The sequence below is a fragment of the Brachycentrus maculatus genome, unplaced genomic scaffold (genome assembly GCF_059751285.1).
Source record: "Brachycentrus maculatus isolate JH-2025_06_01 unplaced genomic scaffold, ASM5975128v1 h1tg000055l, whole genome shotgun sequence".
NCBI lineage: Eukaryota > Metazoa > Arthropoda > Insecta > Trichoptera > Brachycentridae > Brachycentrus > Brachycentrus maculatus.
The window spans coordinates 6,334,022-6,356,995 of record NW_028280809.1 but is presented as its reverse complement, the minus strand read 5'-3'; the positions used below and the strand labels follow the sequence as shown (position 1 = coordinate 6,356,995).

The 22,974-nt window shown below is 30.8% G+C and overlaps 1 protein-coding gene across 1 annotated transcript in view; it reads right to left on the bottom strand.

Moving 5' to 3' along the window:
• mtg (mind the gap) overlaps positions 1–20,482 on the bottom strand; it is a 32,874-nt gene extending 12,392 nt beyond the window's left edge. Inside the window, exons 1-2 of the mRNA XM_088278313.1 lie at positions 20,401–20,482; positions 2,630–2,752 (exon numbers count right to left, since the gene is read on the bottom strand). Coding sequence (XP_088134439.1) covers positions 2,630–2,752; positions 20,401–20,482 — 205 coding nt within the window. The remainder of the gene's footprint in view (positions 1–2,629; positions 2,753–20,400) is intronic.
• Positions 20,483–22,974: the final 2,492 nt, after the last annotated feature.

The following is a 22,974-nucleotide window of genomic DNA, read 5'->3' as shown; positions in this document are numbered from 1 at the left end:
CTGATAATATGCAATTAGGTAGCCACTGGCATTTCCGAAATATAACTTCATTTATGCATTTATATTTACTATTAATGACAGCAAAATAGCTACTGCTATATGCATCAATTATCATGTTTACTGGAATGCACTATCTGACCTCATCTGCTTCCTTTGCAAGGACAATCGCCTTTCCTTTCGATTTATTTATAATCATTAAAACATTATTCAACATGAATAATATTTATTCACCACACTGAATTACCAGTTTTTACATAAATCATTTCGATTAATCCTCACAATGGTATATTTATTTAATATGGAATGATTTCATAGGAATTTATAAGTAAAAAATATTTCAAACTATAAATTCTTTATAACACCTACTAAGCAAAATGATTTTATCGTATTATTTTACCTGTATGTAAGGTAAGGTTCATACAACAGTTTCATACTATAATCAACAAGTGTCTTTACAAGATAAATTGTATTTTAGCGGTTTTCGTACACCAATTTATTATGCGTATATACCATACAACACATCCCTTAAACAAGCAGATTTTAAGGTAATAAACTCAAATATTTTTAAAATATGTATTTATTTATAAACATACATATAAAACAATAAAAAAAAGTTTTTTCTGGTACTTTTTAGCATTTTTTAGTGAAAAAACTAGTGAAATAAAACACAAACCATGTTTACCACCACTCTTATTTGGTATTTTATTTCCAACCGGCTTTGATAAATACTTTTCTTTTAAATAATTCTTAAACATCCCTGAAAAAGACAAGATATTTGTCGAAACCAGTAGGAAAGAAGGGTCAAATAGAAATAATGAATAACAAAATATGTGTTTTTTGAAGTTTACATCAAAGTGTGTTTTTAGATTCAATGTTATTTGCTTGATTTTCTAATTATAATTTATTTATCCTCTCCTATAGACTAAGCATGTATCAAAAAATACACTTAACGTATTAAGCTAAACAAAGAAAAAATATTAAAACATTTTATTGTATCAAGTAACATATCGTCGCTATCTCTATTATTCACCGTTTACAGGTGTGGAGTATCAAAAAAAACAATCAATATGTGTTTTTTTATAATTATCACATACCAATAAATGAAGGCAAAATTAATATTTTCTAAATACTACTTGTGGGTGCATCGTTTACCTTTCAGTGAAATTAACTGTTTTAACCGTCTACATAAAATACACTTCTTTGTAAAATTTCGGTAAACTTTAATACGTTAATGAAAAAGCTGTAGTATAGTGATCTAAACGGGATTTCACATAAATACTCTTTTAAGTGACCTTTACTAATCGGAAAGAAATATTAAAAACCTTTTTTTCACAAATTGTATTACTACATGTCATTCAATTCTTAGTTTAGTATTCTAAGTTTCTTTAAACTTTGTATTCCATGCTTTCACTCAATCATTATTTGAAAATAAGTATCAATTATTTCGTTTTCTTCATGCTTCATTTATCAAAGGAAAGCATTCATACTCTAGAACAAATTACTAACTATCAAATTTCCATATGTTTTCCAATGTATACTTCAAACAAAACATGTATTTTAAGAACTTCAAATAAGAAATTTTGATTATATTCTTTTTTAAGACAATTTTTTTGCCAAAACATAACGGTCAAAAGAAATACTGGTCACATAACAAAATACCTATTTTCAAAACAGGAGTGTAATTTCTGTGAAAGCACTCAAGGAATATTTATTATTTAAATGAGTCGAAAGTAATTTTAGTAATCTAATAAAATTGATAGTCAATAAATTTAAGGAATATATTTTGGAATAAATTCGATATTTATAAAAAACAATTTTAACGAATATTTTTTTTTTACACAACACACAAGTTCAGTATCCTGGCACCTTGAAGATGACCCTTCTTAGGATTATACATACATATACTTATAAACAAATATTTTGTTGCAACAAATTTTATAAATTTAAAAGTTAAATGTTAATATGTTTTGGTCACTAAAATTTGTCTTAAAATATTACGTCATGGCGCCTTTCGAGTTAATTCTGGATTCTTAAATGTTTCTGGAACAAAATATTTTAATTGCTATAAGACACATAAAAATAATCATACTTACACATATATTTACAAAAAAAAATACTTTGTTTTGCAATAAGTTATAAAGGAAAATATGCCACATCCAAAAATACAGTTATTAAAAACATCATATATATAACACATCCATTTGAAACATGCTGTTATTGAGAAAGAAGTAAAATAATAAATATTACTACTACTCTAGAAATGGGATAAAATATTTTTTTCCTGGTGACACTTACTAAAGACACATCTGAATTTTAAGATAAATATTTTACAAAACAATAAATCCCCTTATCATACCCATCACACTAGATAGTTTTATTGGATCCTTATACCTGTATGTAAGGTTAGGTCACACGACAATATACCACAAGTTTTTTTGAGAGAAAATTTGTATTTTGGCGGTTTTTGGACACAAAGTACAAAAAATGAAGTACTATTTCAAACATCATATAAATGCCATAAAATTGATATAGAGTTACAGTATCTTTTTCATTATCTCAAGCTGTTTTTTATGTTTTAAAAAATTGAAAGTCATTTAAAACTAGGTAATAATCTTTAAAACTAGGTTACCTAAACCTACGTGTGCCTTGATTCCTCCCAAGTTCCGGACCCTGAATAAGCCAGACTTTTTGAAAGCACAATCCAACGTGAATCCGAAGTCCGAGTTAAGCACGCAAGTCGCCCTCACGCGACCTGTAAAAATAAACGCGGCTTTTAGTCTTCAAATCGGATGAGCTTAATCAAAATCTACATAGCTTTTCAACTAAGTAAAATTAATTAAAATGATATTTTTCAGTGCTTGAAAATGGCAAGATGAATTTATGATTGTGAATGAATAAATGTATCATGGTTCCTAAGATATAAATTAACCCGAATTCGACAATAATATGTATCTTCGTCTTCTCCATATATCATATCAGGTTTCCATAACGTCGACTATTACTTTATGCACTTTTGTAACATTTGCTATTCTGCCCATTTTGGACTATCCATATTGCATTCATTTTTAAAAGCTGTGTGTATGCAATGTTATTAGATTCTTTTTGTATGTTTGCTGTGATTTTAATAGATTTGTAATTTCGGCAAACGGCTCAGACTTCCATCTTGTTTCGTATAAAAACGGTTGCTCAGTCTCAAATTTAGAAAACTAGAATATATATTGATATGCCTTTCGTAAGGTAAATAATCCAGTGTTTGATAATAAATAATAATAATAAGTGATCACTTTACAGACGTGTAACATTCACCAATTATACCCATTAATGACAACCACACTACTCAAATTCTTCTATATATATGAACCAATTTTGAAACATTGTTCTTGAATAACTAGAACTTCACTAGAGACATCTATTGGTAATATGTAAAGAAGCTTTTTACTAAGCAGAAACTCTTATAATAGTATGTGAGGTCCGAATCCTGGATTACAATCACACACATGAAATTATAAGCTTAAATAATAAAAATGAAAATGGTATTTTCTGGCGTTTCTTATGAGATGAGATGTCAAAAAATGATATGAAGATAACTCCTGTGATTGGAGATAATCCAAATTTTGTGAACAAGTATTTGGACACCCTCAAAATGTTGTCATCAAAGAACTGTTTTGGACTACCCAAAATAGGGACACATTCTCACATGTGACAATTAACGTTGAAGGTACCCAACACGACACGTAAAGGAGAATAAGAAGAAATACATATATTAACATTACCATATTTGATTCGGTGTACTTATTTATTTCCTACTGTTTCCGTTTGAATCAAATCGATCAAATATAAAACCAACTAAAGCTTCATACCCGAGATATCAAATCGACAAGACCGGATGAGTTATGCATCATTATATCAAACGATGTCCTAGTTTGGTTAATATATTTTTTCACATCCTATATAATGCATGTTCGACCGATTGTTATCGAATGCCTATCGAAATTATTTTGGGATGTTTGACCACAAATTATACGTTATAACGATGTTGCCTGTGGCGAAATAACGTAATTCAAAATAGGGCCAGGGCTCCAAGTAAGCGGATATCGTAAATGATAAATAAATACACGTAATACTACAACGTTTTACTGTCTTCCGAATTGAATTCGTTAACTATTTTAGAGCAACGTGTGTAAGGATATAATAAATAAGTTTTCATTTTCATTTTTAACACGCACGCTGTTTTAAGTGCGTGACATCGTTACATGTCAAATAAGCATATTAAAATTTCATGAATACATTTTAAACTATTGTAACGCATACTTAATACATTGTAATGTAAAATTAATAGATTGTAATACTTATATGTCCTTTGGTATATTTAATTTTACATCTAACATTTGTGAGACGATTAATTACGTATTATGATATTTACAATGGCATTTAACGGTTTATTATTAACATTTTTTATAATTAGTAACTTTCGTTGAAAAATGTAACCTACTCTACTTCTTTATTTGGAGAAATCTTTCTTCTAGAATTCTCTTGATTCATATATTTAAAATACAACCACATATTTCTTAAACTAAAATAATAATAAATCGCTGTTTTTACTCAAACATTTCTTTGAATTGAATACTTGTATTGCAGGGAATATTAATTATAAAGTAAAAGTAACGTAAAAATGCTTAAATATTTATTTTGAACCCCCTGCAAATTGAACCCAGGATCTTCAGCATGATAACCAAGCGCGGTAATCACCCCACTTCGAAGGCGGGCAAAATAATTATAATCATTATTATTTTATGCATCAAAATTTTAAGCAATTAAAATTTCAGTATAGCAATGTTACCACGAACCGTTATGGGTCTAAATAAGTATTTTTTTAAATAATAACCAGTTCAACAGACTTGTTCCGCTTCCAGAACGGGTATGCGTTTTTTGATAGTTGTTTTCGATCCAATATCGGCGTACTCGTGACCCGGGCTATTGATTTCCGGCTATACTGTCTGCGGATTCTACCACTGACCCACATAGCACCATGTCGCTGGACAGTGCGGCCACACGTACGTCGCTGTAATACCGGCTCGTCTAGTATACAGCCTGCTACATGTGGGACACCCTGCGTATCGTAAAAAGCCGAACCGGAGGAATATAGTGCCATTTAAACTAACTAACTATGACTCTTAGGACTATATCTGGCAAAAGTGTAAGAGAATAAGGATCACCAGGATAAGATAAATTTGCGAGATCGATAGATGTCGTTAGGTGAGGAAGGCAACGAAGAAGACAATGAAATGCGCATGTAAGGAGGATGAAACCATACATATTATTTTTGACACCTCATCAAAGATGAAGAAGAATACGGAAGTCTGGGCATTTACGGGGCTGACGACCGTCATAGGCTGGTTTAAGTGATCACTTTACACACGTGTGACATTCACCAATTCTACCCATTATTGACAACCACACTACTCAAATTCTTGGAAGTAGAATTTGTGAATTTTAGAAGTAAAATTTGAGAACTACCTAGAATTTGAGTAGTGTGGTTGTCAATAATGGGTAGAATAGGTGAATGTTACACGTGTGTAAAGTGATCACTTAAATCAGCCTATGACGGTCGTCAGCCCCGTACATACATCGTTTTGCCGCACATTCGTATGAGAAATCGCATTTCGTCTGCATTCAGTCTACTTTCATCCGTCTTGACCTAACTCTTAACGTTTAATTATAATGAAAATGTCTTCTTATATCACAATGATTTTTTTTTTTTTTTATAAATATAATGTAACAATTAAGTATAGTGGAATATCCCCTGAATCATTTTTACAGTGAAAACAGCTACTGACCGATAAACGAAATACTAAACTTATAAAATGTAGGTATTTTCGGATTTAAAAAGTTGTTTATTTAAGTAATAAATTTTTTAAATTAAAGCCAATACTGTTTGGAAATTCGTGTATCTGATTCGATTATTTATGATGTACGAGCTGTATATATAAATATCCGGTATCGATCTGACCCAAAGACATAATTATCATTCTGGTACTAGTCTTTCTATGATTAATGGATCTCCTGTCAATACGATTTTTATTGAACTGACCACACGTAACGATTCATTTATCTAAGCCTTATCTACAGGTATACTTTATTGACAATTCATCTGTTAATAAAGGCCATACATTGGCAGTTCACTTTACAATTATGATAGTAATAATAATAATAATAATAATTCAGAAGAGAGTTGGTTATCAACTTTATTACAACGCTGTCAACCGATTTGACTTCTGAAGTTCTTCTTCTTCAAACCCTTATTCGCTCATCAATGGTGCATAGGGCACTGCATCATATAAAAGCAGTTGACAGTAAACGAATGACAGTAAACATATATTCCTTTTTATTTATTATTTTCTAATGCTTGATGTCCCTGTAAAATATAATAGAAAAATTGTACTCTTTTTGCTTAATTATTTTTCCATTAGGTATTACATTCATACATTTTAATTATTCTTCTTCGAACCCCTCATCTGCACCCGATAGTGCACAGGGCACTGCATCACAAAAACGCAGTGTTATCTTGATCGTTAACACATGAAGGAAAGGTGATCAGCACTCCACTTCAGGTACCAGGGTAATATTGAATAAATATTAGAGTGAAAAAATCACATGTTTTTATTCGACCCCCCCCCCTGGGAATCGAACCTGGGACCTCCAGCACGGTAGCTAAACGCGCTAACCATTACACCACAGAGGCGGACACATTTTAATTACACATTAAATATTTGTCAACTTTGAGAAGTCATGATTGATATACGTAAAGTACCTTTACTATCTCGCATTATAATACCAGGAAATCAAACGAAACTAGTATTCTTGAAATAATTCTTTCCTCTTAAGCAATCGTTTACTATAAGAGATAGTGTATTGTTCACTGATTCAGAGTTTCCACCAATTTGTAAAATAATGATTACTTTATAAATTTTTTTCAGATAATCCAAATTACTTTAACGAGAAATTTGCTAGCAATTCTAAAAATAAGAGGAAAAAAATAGAAGTTAGAATATAAACCAATTTTTTTTTTATCTTTACACGATGTCTAGTAACACAAAAAATGCACCCATATTTTAAACATAATCCCACCTTTCACAAAATGTCTTCAACTCAATAAACAAATAATAAAAACCCCTATCCGCACCCCAATGGTGCATAGGGCGCTGCTTCATATGAACGCAGTGTTATCTTGATCGTTTACACATGAAGGAAAAGTGATCAGCCCTCCGCTTCAGGTACCAGTCCAAGGTAATATTTTTTTAATAAATATTACAGTGAAAAAATCACTTATATTTATTTGACCTCCCCCTGGGAATCGAATCCGGGACCTCCAGAACGGTAGCCGAGCATGCTGACCACTACGGAGGCGGAAAAAAACCACTCAAAGTATACGTAATTTCGATATAAATGAAAACCTAGTTATTGTGTACGTATATAAAGTGATCACTTAAGCCAGCCAAATGCTTAAGCATAAGCCCTGGAATGCTTAGACTTTCATCTTGTGTAAAACCGATACATGTTTTATCTTATGTTAAAAAAATATATAATTTTATCAATATTTTATTATTGATATACAATGGTGCATAGGGCACTACATTATCATTAAATGTGTGTTTATTATAATATTCTACGAAACTAATATAATATCTGAATGTATGTGTGTGAGCTCGTATGATTTTCTCTTGACCGATCATTGAAATCTATTATATTGACAAGGGGGTCCCATTCAATTCATTTCTTGAGCTTAAATGCAGTTACAAGTTTAAAAAAATGTACTAGAAATCGATAGTGAATTATTTTAAATAAAAATTGTAATTTAAATAAAAGGTGGACCATCGCATTCAGGCTCTGAGTTCTCGTAAAGGTCTGATCACTACCTGAGTTTTGGACTGATTTTTTGACTCACCCACTTCTTATTGATACAACTCTGGAAAAATTTTAAATTTTGAAATGATTATGAATATTGTTAAAAGTATAAATGATATTTTTTTCAAAACCTCAAGGAGGTATAACCCCTTGGACAATCTTTGATTGAATTTTATAAGTACGATCTCAATATATGTACATATAGTTACATGTGTAATCAACGTGTTATGGATGAAAATTTTAACATATTTTTTTTTTAGTTTATTAATATAAACATTACTTGTTTAGAGAACTAGAAATGTTTTCATAAAAAGCTGAAAATTCAAACTCTAATAATATCTGTAGATTTCGAAACTAGTTGCGTAAATATTAATAAGTTCATTTTACATACATTTAAATCATAAAATAATTCCACAAAGGAAAAACCAAAACAATAATAACATAAAAATTAACACATGAGACGAGAATTAGAAGATAAATAACGACTTTTTTAAACTGGTATTTCAAAATACTAACACTTATTTATCAAAGATTTTATTATATTTATTCGGTAAGAACTATCATAACGGTCTATTATTTCCTTATTCATTTTTAATAATATTCACATAAGTTTTCAAATAAATATTAATTAATTTCTCATTTCACAAGGTTTTGGCATTATTTCAAAATAGTGCGGTTTGGCGTTTTACAGTATTGCACATTTTGTTGTTTTAATAGCAATGCAATAAGATGCAAAACAAAAAATTAATTGCCTTGTATTTTGCAAAATAAGAGATTTTTTCAGTAATACAATGATAAGTTACAGTTTTTTGTAATTGATTTAAAACGTTTATTTTTATTATCTTATCATATGTACATAAAAATTACCAAAAATACCATATATTTACAAACAAAACTTGTTTGCGAGTACATTCCATTCAGTAAGCGTCTAGCTGTGCAAAAAAATTGTACCTGTAGTCCGCGTTGATTTTTTTATATAATAAATATTGGAATTCGGCTTATTTTTATAATACAATATTAAAAAAAATCAATATATATTTTCTTTTCATTTCGAAACCTTATATTTATTTCTAAAAAAACTTGTTTTTTTATTAACAAAACGGTATTTTAAATAAAATATTCGATTTCGTAAAATGTTACCAGGGTATAAACAAAATTATGTTGCGATTTGTCGTATGTTGGGCCTTAAGGTTAAAATAACTGTTTTATTTTATCAGTTTCATTGCGTTTACTTAAAGGGATTTCTTCTACTTTTTAGTTTTATGGAAGCCCATTAAACTACCATTCATGATGTTTCGGGCTCGATTCCCAGGGAGATAAAAAAAATATCAGCCAATTATTATTTTTATTTTTATGACCATAAATTAACTTATGAACAAATCATTTAAGTACAAAATATTTTAACCGTTTTTTTCATTCGCTAAGAGCTTTAAGCGTGGGTATTATTTGACCCACACAGTACTTGAAATGTTTCTTCTATACATAGAGATTCTTGAGATTCAATGTAGGTTAAACATACTTTGGAGTCATATTACTCTGGAACGAAAATAAATACGAAGTGAAGTGCTTTTAAAGGCAGTAAATGCATGAAGAGAGTAGTTCTTCCACTCAATGTGCAACGCACTCTCCTCCCTATTATAAAAGGTGATTTCTCACAAATGTAATAAAGCTATTCTTGTCTATTTCAGTGTTTCCCAACTTTATTCTTACCATGCCCCACTTTAACAACTTCCGATAATTTTTTTGTTTACCAATCAGATTCTGAAAAAGTGAATTATTTCAAATAAAAAATGCATGCATCCAATGAATACTATTTTTATTTAGTTTTTATAAATAAAATAATATGTATATTATTTAACATTGCGATTTCAAAGAAAATTAGTGCAATACTAAGGCTTGGCTTGAGGAACCAAAATGCGAATTATCTTCAGAATACCGATGAACTTTTTCCATACTCTTAATATTATTTTTTGCATGGAGTTGGGAACTTTAATTAAAATACGTTTATAAACTTACGAACAAATCAACAACATGCAAAGCACCCGACTATAATCTCAACATTTTAACGTTGGGCTAGTATTTTCAACTATCACTAAAAATAATATGGAAAAGTACAAATAAAACCAATACAAATGTGCTGCCATCACGTCCTCCAAAAGTCATATTTGCGATATTTTTTTTGAAAATGTGATTTTTGACAACAATGTAACAAATATTAGCGATTTGCGGATTGCCCCCCAAGACATTCAAATTGCCCCCCGGTGGGGCGTGCGCCCCACGTTGAGAAACACTGGACAATATACTCTATTGCGACCTTAAGCATACCCAACACCCGCACAATAGTAAAATACAAAGTATAACGACATCTGTTAACAAATACTGACATCGTGTTCCACATATGTTTGTTTAAATAACCCCAATTTTGCGAGCCGTGCCTTATTCGTGTTGCGAATGTGTGAAAATTAAAATAGAGACCGGTGATACCGTTAAGAAATGCGTACAAGGAAATTTGCGTACAAATACCGCATTTAAAAAATGAATGATATCATAAATACTTTTAACATAAAGAGTAAATTCACTCACAAGTAGTTATAAGCTCTAAAACTTATGAAACCTTAAAACTTATAAAGCCTAAGTAGGGGTCAAAGCCCTACTTAGGCTTCAACTTCATAAACCGTAGCTAGATTTCAGAGTCAATTGGTAGATAGATAATTCAACAAAAAAACCTTACAATATTGTTTCTTAAAGGAAAAAAGCGCATATTTGAATTTATTGTATCATTTGGCCGAACGAAATTTGTAATACGTAATTAAACTTAGCATAATTGTTAGAATAAGTAAGGTAGATTAGATTTTTATAATATTAAAATGTAGGTACCTAATGATACATATCATATAATCCTTGTCCATATTGAATGGTGCATAGGGCACTGCATAGTACACAAGCAAATCGTGATCGTTAAATATACGTAGGAAAGGTGATCAGCCCTGCCCTTGAAGTACCAATTTGGATTGGTCACGTTAAATAAATATTGCAGTAAAAACCACTAATTTTTATTTTGATCCCCTGGGACTCGAACCAAGGAACAATTACGCAATTAGCCTATGAGAATTTTTCAGATTGGCTTTCGTACAGTGTATGAAATTTTCGCCGTATTTTTTTTCCGGAAGACATTCACAACAGTACGCTTTTGCTTGCCATATTTTGCATGTACGTTTTTCTCCTGCAGTTAGTAAAGACTTACGACATACTTTCTAGGCCCTATTGTGATTCATTTAGGCATGATTTTCGGACTTTTAACGCAGGTGTTCAGCAAGTATGTATTGTCGATAATGATTTGAAATCATTTTTATTAAAATACTTATTTTTAGATTGACATAAGATAAGATTTACCTCTCTAATTCGACCATGATGTTGTGAAATAGTTTGTCAACTTCCGTAATATAACTATGAGCTTTGTTGAGTACCTCCCTACTTTGTTGAAATGAACAGTATATGGTTTATTAAATCAAATACAATTTACGTACTTTATTCGCCTTGCGCAAAGAGGACTATGAAAAACCAGTAAACTTTTGATAAATTCACAACAAAAGAATCTCTAGTAAATAAAAGTTTTCGCAAACCAAACATAGATGGCTTCAGTAAACAGATTTATGAGTTTTGTGTAATTTGCATGTCAATCATGAGTAGAATGGTCAGTGTTGTTACACTTGTGAAAAGTGATCACTTTACCAGCCTGTGACAGGTCATAACCCTGTAAATATCTAGACTTCCATATTTAACTTCATCTGTGTTGAGATATCAAAAATGTAAAAATAACTTCTAAGCGGAGAAACCTAGATTCGTTAACAAGGATTTGAACACACCCAATAATGTGAATAAAATAGATATTTTTAAATTAATGACATTAGTAATATTCCCTTTATCATATATTTATAATGATACTCTCTGATTGCTAACAGCTATATTACAAGGTATCAAACGTTTTGATCAATATGTGTCGGGTTGTGGTCCCGTGGTTGGTGTCTCTTTAGTCAGAGTTTCTCGGTTCGAACCCACTCTACCACAATTTGATACCTATTTCTAATAATGAGCCGCTTAGGCTCACAGAAATAGTATGAAATTGAAATATTTGTGTAAATAATAAAAAACAAATATTTGTCTTTGAAAAAATATGTAAATACATCACTAGTCTATTTTTTGGTGGTCAGAAGATATTGCTTCTTAGCAATAAGCCCGTCAATGTATGTATTTATTTTCTGTATATGAAGTTTAAATAAATAAATAAAATCTCTCGAAATCGACTGGTAGTTCGACATGCGCATAGAGGACAATGCCATACCAGCAAACTTTTGATAAATTATCTGTATTTTTTTAGGTGCATCATACTTTTTAACAAACATTTATTTGAAGATTCGTGTACACTTTTCGTTTGATAATATTTGCTTTCTTGTGCTCAAAGTGCATCAAATGGTGTCACTAAGCCTCCAGCATACAAATGTCTTATTAAGGCTCCGATGAATTATTGAAGAGAGTTGTTCAAGAACTTAAACTTTATCATGTCCCCAATCGCATTCCAACCTAAACACATTTTATACTTTAGCTGTGTACTTATTTAAGTATTTCTTTTTAAATGTGTTAATGCAATAGCAACCGTATGCTATTTACAATTACATATATATGTATGCCACCTTCTTCTTCTTGGTGTAGTTTTTGTGGCCTGTTTTAAGAGGAATTTAATTCCTAGCCTCCTGCTATGTCGATTCCTAGCAGTCAATCCATCTCTTTGGTGGTTTACCCGGATGTCGTCTACCTTGGGATTAGTCGCGTAATCCAATGTAAGAGAGCCTGAATAGTTCCAATCTTCTCACATGCGCATACCATTGTCTTCTTCGATACCTTCCCCACCTAACGACATCTTCGATCTCGTATATTTCTCTTATCCTGGTATTCCTTATTCTATCTCGTAGACTCTTGACAGATATGCTTTCTACAGTCTTCATTTCTGACACCCTTGGCGCGTTTTCCTCTGCGGTGTCCTCTCTGCATTCGATCCCATATGTAACAATGATTAAAGAAAACACTTCGTTTTTTACCACTTGAGTTATATTATAGACTACATGTTATATTATAGACTACATGTTTCAGAAGTTAAACTTCCATCATTCAGGTCTGTATAATAACTTAATAATAACTTATGTCTTACCACAAAGTTAATGCCGAAAAAATAAATAAAAGATCCCATATGTCATGATGAGTCGCATATTTTTTTTTGTATTTTTGTAATATAAAATATGTAATATACGTGTAATTTATGTAATATAAATGTAGTAAATATACTATACACGTGGATGTAATTTGTTGAAGGGAAATATGCGAGATCGAAGATGCCGTGCGGTGGGGAAAGCAACGAAGGAGACAATGGTATGCGCATGTGCGAAGAATGGAACCATCCAGGCTACCCCACATTGCACTGTACGGCCACCCCCAAGATAGATGACTACCGGGCAGAACACCAGAGGCACGGAACGACAGCTGGGAATCAACACCGCAGCAAGCTAATCCCTCTTAAAAACAGGCCACAAGGCCTACACCAAGAAGAAGAAGAAAAAGAAGATATAATTTGTTATATAAAACCCTTATCCGCACCCTAATGGTGCATAGGGCACTGCATTCAATAATTACAGTGTTATATTGATTGTTAACACACGAAGGAAAGGTGATCAGCCCTCCGCTTTAGGTACCAGTCCAGGGTAATATTTAATTAATATTACAGTGAAAAAATCACTTTTTATTAATTTGACCCCCCCCTAGGAATCGAACCCGGGACCTTCAGAATGGTAGCCGACCGTGCTAACCATTATACTATGGAGGCGGACAAAAAATTTGTTATATACGTGTAAATATTTAAAGTCACGCTTAATATATTTCAAATGCTCTACACAATAGACCTGAATGTACTATGTTTATTTCGGTCGCTGCATTCTTCATTCATTAATTATTCTATTATTCATTCACTATTCTTGACGGCTCAATTAAAGCGTAGTTTGTTTTGATTGTCACTTGTACCGTGTAGAAATTTAATTTATTATTTTATTTTACCTGTTTGATTTTATATGTGTATTTGTGATTACTTATTTTACAGCATTCTCTCTAACCCTTATCCACACCCAATGGTGCATAGGGCACTGCATCGTATTGACGCAATGTTATCTTGATCGTTAATTATATGAAGGCAAGGTGATCACTCCTGCGCTTCAGGGACCGGTCCAGAGTAATATTAAGTAAATATTACAGTGTAAAATCACTAATATTTATCTTACCCCCCCTGGGAATCGAACCTGGGACCTCCAGCACGGTAGCTAAACACGCTGACCATTACAAGACTGAGGCGGACAGAAACAATTTATGTTTAACATAATTAAATTTAAGTCATATTTTTATTCACATAACAAGAAATCAAGTGGTGTTTATGAAATTTCGTGTGGAGATTGTGATAAAAAATATATTGGCCAAACTGCGAGAAATTTAAAGATTAGAATTAAAGAACATCATAGCGGTCTTGTTAGTAATTATTTTTCGGAATTTGCAAATCACATAATAGATACTAATCACTCATTTCACTCTCATAAATTAAAATTATTACACCTTGTTCCATATAAAGGCCAAATTATGAATTATCTTGAAAATTTAGAAATCCAAAAAAAACTAAATTCTAATAATAATTTATTAAATAATATGTTTCAAAATTCTTCACCTTTGCTTTCCATTTTTCCTTTGTTTTCAAACTCCGCCCCTTGACTAACCCCTTCCCCTTACTTTCCCCTTTCCTTATTTATAGAACTATTTTATATTTTATATTTTAGTTATTATACAGACCTGAACGATGGAAGTTTAAGTTCTGAAACATCTAGTCTATAATAAAACTCAAGTGGTAAAAAACAAGTGTTTTCTTTAATCATTGTAACAAGAAATCAAATATCATCAGATCTTTTAATGAGGTAAATGTTATAACTGAGAAAAAATATTTGATCTGCCGAATATATTACATAATAAACTGAAAATTATAGTTAATTTTTGTGATTTTTTGTATGAATTTGACTAGAAAAGGATTCATAAGCGAATGCGTAAATCGCTTGCAACCACACAAAGAAGAAAAATCTTAATTTTTATTAATATTTGGTTTAATTGTTAATGTGTGGATAAGGGTATGGTAGTGAAGTATAGAATTGTTTATATGGAGGTGTAGTGATTGTCCTGACGAAGACATGGATATATTTTGAAACCGGTAGACTAAAATCTGGGTTAATGGTTATATATTAACATTACTAATTTTTTTTTGCAAAAAAGGAAAAATAACTAACTGCACGGTACGGCTGCCCAAACTCAAAACACAGTAAGGGACATTTTTTTGTTGTACTATTTTTTTTTTGTATTTTTGGATTAATTAGATTCTACTTAGTCCAAAAATGCAAAAAAAACGTACTACAAAAAAATGTCCCTTACTGTGTTTTGAGTTTGGACAGCCGAGTAAGGTAAATGATATAAATATTAAAGAAATTAAATGTTAATTTATTTAAATGGATATGAATAAAACTCTTTGCAAACAACGTAAATAAAACCATGTTTTATATTGTATAAGTGTATTTGTGTCACTTCAAACGCAGTGTAATCTTGATCTGAATCTTCACACAAGAAGAAAAGGTGGTAAGACCTCCGCTTCAGGTACCAGTCCAGTGTGATATTGAATAAATATTATAGTGAAAAGATTCACTTAAATTTATTTGACTCATACCGGGAAATTGAACCTTGGACCTCCAGAACGGAAACCGAGCGTGCTGACCATTACACCACGGAGGCGGTATTTGTGTACCATTTATAAATAAATTGTTTTGATCTATGAACCCGTAATAATTACTATATACACATGTGATCGCTCCTGAGTAAGGTCATATATCATTTTCTCACAGTTGCGTACGTTATATTACACAAAATAATTACAATGAAATTATTGTCAATGTGTTCCATGTCATAGATCACAAATGACACCTCGACCCCGGTTTCTAGAGTAAATACAGTTACGTCATAAAACACGTACGAAATGCAATTAAAACAATCCATTAATTTTTCAAGCCTATTACATTTTCTAGTTCCACATTACTTGGGTACACATTTGATCAAAGTCGTGAGCAATAAAAATGTAACATGCAATCATTTTAATGCTGGAACTAATCATTATAAAAATAATCAAGAACGATGTTAAAAAATACGCCTCTTAATAGTTATAATCAATGAAAAATGGATCTCATACCGTTTGGAGATTAGGATAATTAGAAAACCACTTTGAAGATACATATATAGATTTTTTGAAATGCAGTGCTGGCTCGCTAATCCGAGCTTAAATCGTGCAGTGGGTCGTTCGGATTAGAAAATCGTCCAGATTACTAAATATTTTTAGAAAAATCAGAAAAAATGGAATTTCAGTTTATGAAAAGCTCTTTATTTTTCATTTTTATTTAAGTAGGTACTATATGAAAATTAAAAAAAATAGCCTGTAAAAATCAGATATTTTCTTTTGAACCAGTAAACCTAACTAGTGTTCAATGGTTAGAGCACACATTCGTCTGATAACCATGAATTTCTCAGTGTTCTGTACGACTTCTTCAGTCCAATCGATGGCTATATTGATAGCTCTCACGGTTTCAAAAGGTGGAATTTTTAAGACTGGCATCATATGAGCCACTAAATCAATAAAACTTGATTTAAGTATGAGTATAGCCCATATATTCAGTATATTTTAGGTTAAAATCCAAAAAAAAAATATATTTTTTTACGCAAGTTTCCTAAGCTTTGTTGAAGTAGTCCTTCTCTAAGATATTTTTTTTTGTTTGGTAGACCCGTGCATTTACCGTATATATTACAATTATCTAATGCATTACACATATTTGAAATGGCGTGATTATTATGGCAAAGTAGAGGTCGATAAACAAGTTGATAACGACGAAAAGCTTAAACTTAACATAATTAAGTACTATTTTAACGATCCACACGATAAAAGTATGAAAATTGAAACATTCGGTCTCGCACTAATTATTCCATACTCTTAGTCGCATGATCTTAGTCATAAGTAAATATTATCATGCATAATATGAATATGTTCTTAGCTATTCATTATTTCCGGTAGGTTAGGTAGCTTTTAGAATCTTGGGCATAGCGTTTGACCACGCGAGCGTATCATCAACTTTCGACTTCAGCCTATTTCGTATCGATTACAAGGCAATATTGTTGTATCGGAATGCTTTGAGAAAAATCTTGTGAATACCCACTGATTTCGATAAAATGAGCGAGTATACGCGTGATTTGTTGACCGTTGAAAGTCATCAATCAAAAGCGAAAATTAATCACTTTTAATTAATGGAAAGATGTGTGAACATGATAATATGCGTGGATATTAAGCGTAAGTCTCTGTTTTTCTTGAGAAATACACATTAATATTATAAAAACATATTATTCGTTATGCACATAATCAATTTTACTTTCGTTTAAAACTTCAGTGCAAATTGTAGACTCAAATGGCAATGAGTGGGATATGATGCAAGACAGGACCCCACAAGATTAACCCCTAATTTTTTTATTTATTGATTTGGCATTTAATTTTTAGAACTGCATTTTAATTTATGTATTTTTTTTAATCAAATACAGATTTTTTGAGTCTACTTAAGTATTTTATTGTTAAAAACACATATAAATTAATATTGTGACAATTGTTTCGCCTAGTTATGGCATTTACAAACGAATTTCAGTCATTTTTATTTTCATTCAAAATGAAAATGAAAATGCCATAGCTAGGCGAAACAATTGTCACAATATTAATTTATATGTGTTTTTAACAAAAAAAATACTTATGTAGACTAAAAAAATCTGTGTTTGATTTGAAAATTAAAAATAAACCCTAAATTTTTGGAATGGAGACTTTGAGAAAATAAAAGAGGGGTTGGAAGATTTCAAAAAAGATGGTCCAATGTCGATAGCCGCTGTGGAGGGTTGAACTGGCTACAAACAGCAACAGACCGAAAAAAGGAAAGTATACGGAAGAGTGCTTTATCCAGCAGTGAAGGATAGAAGGCTTTAGAAGAAGAAGAAGGTAGTTGAGAATATATTTGATTGCGAAAAGTTGTCAAAGTGGTGCAATCAAAATAACCTGCATGAGAAGAATTCATTACAAGCACATCATATGTACTTTTGATGCAATCATCTACAATGAAAGATCGCGATAACAAGTCACGTCATTCTGTATACATCTTAACTGTACATACCATATAATGAATATACGTATTTTTCCAAGTAGATTTTGATTTTTATATTCTTTTTTTAACCCTCACCAAATAGAGCATAAGGCAATGCCTCGAAACAACGTGTTATATTGATCTCTTATTTCATAAAGTCAATGTGATCAGTAAATGGGATATTAAATAAATATCCGAGTGACATTTAATTAATTACTATTTTGGCATAACTAACTAACTAACCACCACGCCACTTCACCGCAGGGTAAGGCAAAGAAAATAGAACGCCTCACCAATCCGTCTTTGCTAACAATCATCGCCTCTAGCACATTCATGCATTTTCTCAAACATACCTCATACATATCTCCTCATACAAAGCGATTGTTTTTGACTGGAATTTTCAAACATAAATTTCATGAAATTTTAGTAAATTTAAACATAAAGAGTAAATCCTTTCATAAGTATGTAGATAAAGTTTAAAAATTAAAATAAAATAATAGTTTTAATTATTTAAAATTAAAACTTGTGTAATACCACTTAATGAGCTTTATTTTATCACATACTACAATTTTATCACACTATTATTTGAAAAAACTACACTTGTTTTCAAACATGTCGTGTGTAATGAAATAAAAGTCAAGAAGTGGTATTATACAAGTTTTCAACTTTTAAAATAATCAACATATCATTCCCCAAAGTTAATGCCCAATCAATAAATAATACAAAAGCTTTAATTAATAAATACGAAGATAATCATACAAGGTCATGTACTCTACTTTTGTACTATTATCACAAATATCCATCATACAATTTCCATTATATATCGCATTAAATAATGCATAAAAACGCTATATATCATACATGTTACTTGACCGTTACAACGCATTACATGGTATTAAACAAAATACGCATTTGACTATTTAACCAAACATATATTTAAAAACAAAGTTGTGCTAACTGGTGCGTTCAGTAATATAAACTATGATATCGTTTCAACAGTGTGACGTTGGTTATAACAAGATTGTGGAAAGTTAGAAAACTTTCCAATACGGATGTTATTAATTCCCTGTTTAATTGCGTCGTTTATATCTGTAATATGAACTTTATGAATTACCTAATCGATATTTTGATTAAAATGTTACAGTATAAAAGAGAGTTGAATTAACAAAATTATCCAATTTCTATGGGCTATGAAGTTAAATTTCATTACCTAATCTTGATATCATAAACTTATGTTTGATCCACACAAAACCATCTGACCGCTCTGTGGACCACATTAGTGGCTTACTATCTCATCCTCTTTTATCTTAATTATTTTATTTTCAATTTAAATTAAGTACAAATAACATAATGCATGAAATACTTAAGATACCTTTATTGTGCTTGTACTTAAGTTATAAAATAAATTACTATTCACATGAATTGTAATATATTCTTTTTTGACATTTCAACATAGACGAAGAAGAATATGAAAGTCTGAATATAAAAAAAATACTCCTATAATTGGAGATAATCCAGATATTTGAAGTATTTGGACATACTCAATATGTTGTTAATTGTAATTTACACTAAAGTAGATATTTGTATTTTTATATCATTTATTTATATCCTCATAACCAAAATTAAATATACAAAATAAAATTGACAATAATTTGCCCTCATTGAGTTTTCCTATGCCTAGGGCACATTTTGCAATACTTATTTATAAAACTATATGAAAGAACATTGTTTATGTTCAAAACATATGTTTAATCAAAACTAAAAATCAGGTTTTCAGGCGTTTCTCAGTACGTAAAATAATTCTGGGAGAATCTTACATACATTTTTAACAGTTTATTGTAACTGCAAACAGTTGGTAGATATTGAATTGTTGGGTAATATATCCAAAATTAAACAGGGTTGTTGGATTCAATTCTTCTTTTATTTGCATATTAATGATAATATGTGACGCTTTTCGTCTTATTAAGACATTATCAAATACTCAATAATGTTTGATAATGTCTGAATAAGACAAAACGCGTTACTTATTATTATTTATATGTAAATAAAAGTATAATTCAATCCAATAACCGTGTTTAATTTTGGACATTTTAAACAGGTTAACGTAACTGAGATATTTTCTACTTCCGTACGTGTCATGTCAGGTCCCACTGACGTCGACTAACACTTGAAAGTTATTGTCCTTGTCTTAGTCAGCTCTAAACAGCACCTCGACTGTTCTGTTCCTCGTTCAATCTCGTATATTCTGAAGCCTTGGAAATTTGTCTTTTGCCCACACCTCGGCCTTCCATTTTGCCTTTTATGATTAAGATATATCAATATATATTAGATATCAAGATAAATTAAGTGATTTTAATTTAAGTTTATTTTTACGACTCAACATAGATGTAGAAAAATATGGAAGTCTGGCCATTAACGGGGCTTACAATCATCATGGGCTGGTTTAAGTGATCACTTTACATACATGTAACATTCACTAATTCCTACCCATGATTGACAACCACACTACTCAAATTCTTGGAACTTCTAATTATATTGATTAACCCTTACTGGTCTAATGTCGAATCTCATTCGACATCGATTTTTTCTTCTTAGGTCCTATGTCGGATGTCATTCGACATTTTTTTCATCATTAGTATTATTTATTTAAATTCCAAGCTTACATTTTTGTCACTCGTATCTATTACAACAGTATGTGGAGCAGAGGAGAAAATATTTTTTCCAATTGGAATGCAACTGTCTACCTAGATTTTTTTTTTTTAATTTTGGAGGACCGGAAAGGATTAATTTTGAACTGTTTGAATAAACTCAAATTTTACTGAGAGACATCTATGATGAGATGAGGGTAGCATTTTACTAAGCAGATAAAAATTGAAGGTAATCCAGATTTTTGAACAAGTATTTTGACACACCCATTTTTCTATTATTAAAGATATTTTTTTAGTTATAAGGGTGAGGTTCAATTGTGTTTTCAAAGTAAAACGCAACGAAAATACATAAATTTCTGCATACATATTTTGCTATACTCGTATAACTATATTTATTCATTTGCCAAGCTTTCTCGATTCGTTTCGCATGTACAGCTATATCTAATTTGATTCGCGAAGCAAAGGAAAATATATTTAAAACATAACAATGCCGAACTAAATCGTAGAACATTATTTGAATGTAACATTTACGTACAATAAAACGCATTTGAAAATAATAATATTTCTGAAAATACCAGAATTTCCGACAGAGTATTTAAGCAGACAAGTCAAATACTTTCACAAATTTTATATCGAAAAAAATATAGTTTCAAAAAATCTGTTTGAATAATATTCGTGAATTAAATTTTTATTTCTGTACTTGTATCTTAAATAAATAATGGATATAAATTTGCAACATTTTGAGTGTCCAAATACTTGTTCACAAATTTGGGTTTTCTCCGTTCTCGTTTTTTTTTATTTTTTTTTTTTATTTACGAAAATAGTATACATTAATTTAAAGAACAATTATAAACATTTTTTTTAAAAAATTGCAGAGACCCACCAACCCACCTTGTGTGTCTTGTCGGTGGAGTTCTTTTTACATACATTTTTATTGTTTTTATCCATTTTAACCTAATATACACTCAAAAAGAGGGAGAAACTTAATCATATAAACTATTTTACATTTTTTTATACATTAAACTGTTGATCATTTACCCATTCCTTTATTTTGCTTTTGTATCATTTTTTATTGTGACCTCTAACCTCCGTCGGCAACAAATTAAAAATGTTTGGAACGATATATTGCAGTGTTCGGCTCCCATATTTATTGTTAATTCTTGGTACTATCAAACCTTCGTTATGTGTAAATCGTGTATCTTGGTAGTGTGCATGTTATTTTTACTTTATCAAAAACGGATATCAAAAATTATCACTCATTTTTCGGTGCTTAAAAAAAAATTATATTAATATAATTACGAGTATGTTATATTGCGGGCGTTCAGTTTCTAGTTCAAATTTTCAATGTCTAATTTTTCTCCAAAAAATCTTCTTTGCCAACTTACTACAAACGTATCGCATTATTGTGTAGCTTTGCATATAATTATGATAATTTTAGAGAAATGTATCAAGTATGTACAATGTGAATCATAAATTCTATATCACAATGTTCAGGCATTCCTGTGAAAGTTCATCCCATTTAAATCCGTGACAAATCCAAGTAATTTAATTCCACGATAATCCAAGGAAATCGTGACAGCTAAATAAATCATGTCAATTATTCAGTTCAATGAAATGATGACCTTATTGTCAAAAGGAACAGGCTATTTAGACTTGCGTTATATCACCATTATAGGAAGCGCTTGGCTCTTTGCGCTAATATTTTTTTTCAGTTACAGTAGTGACAAGTGTCCGTTGGTATACGGTCCGCAAGCAAATCTCAACTGGGTCAATGGCGAAGAAAGTTGAAGGCCAAAGACATTGAATGGACGGGCAAGGTTTTTCAATTAATGTTTGGTAAAACTAAACAATTAATTATCTAGATATCCACCAAAAGGTCCAAGATGAATTGATAAATTTCGCCTCGACATCTTTTTCAATAAATTTTAATCACATAAATTATTTATATTTTCTTGTATTGATTTGGCAGTCACTTTGTGGTAATATCTATCCATTTTTAATTCATGGTGGTATTACGATATTTTAAAATTAGGTGGAATACACTAAAACGTATTTCATAATACGCATACATAATAATACAGTACTAGTCGCGTTTACCAAAGAATTTTGAAATTAAAAATATTTAAATATTCTCT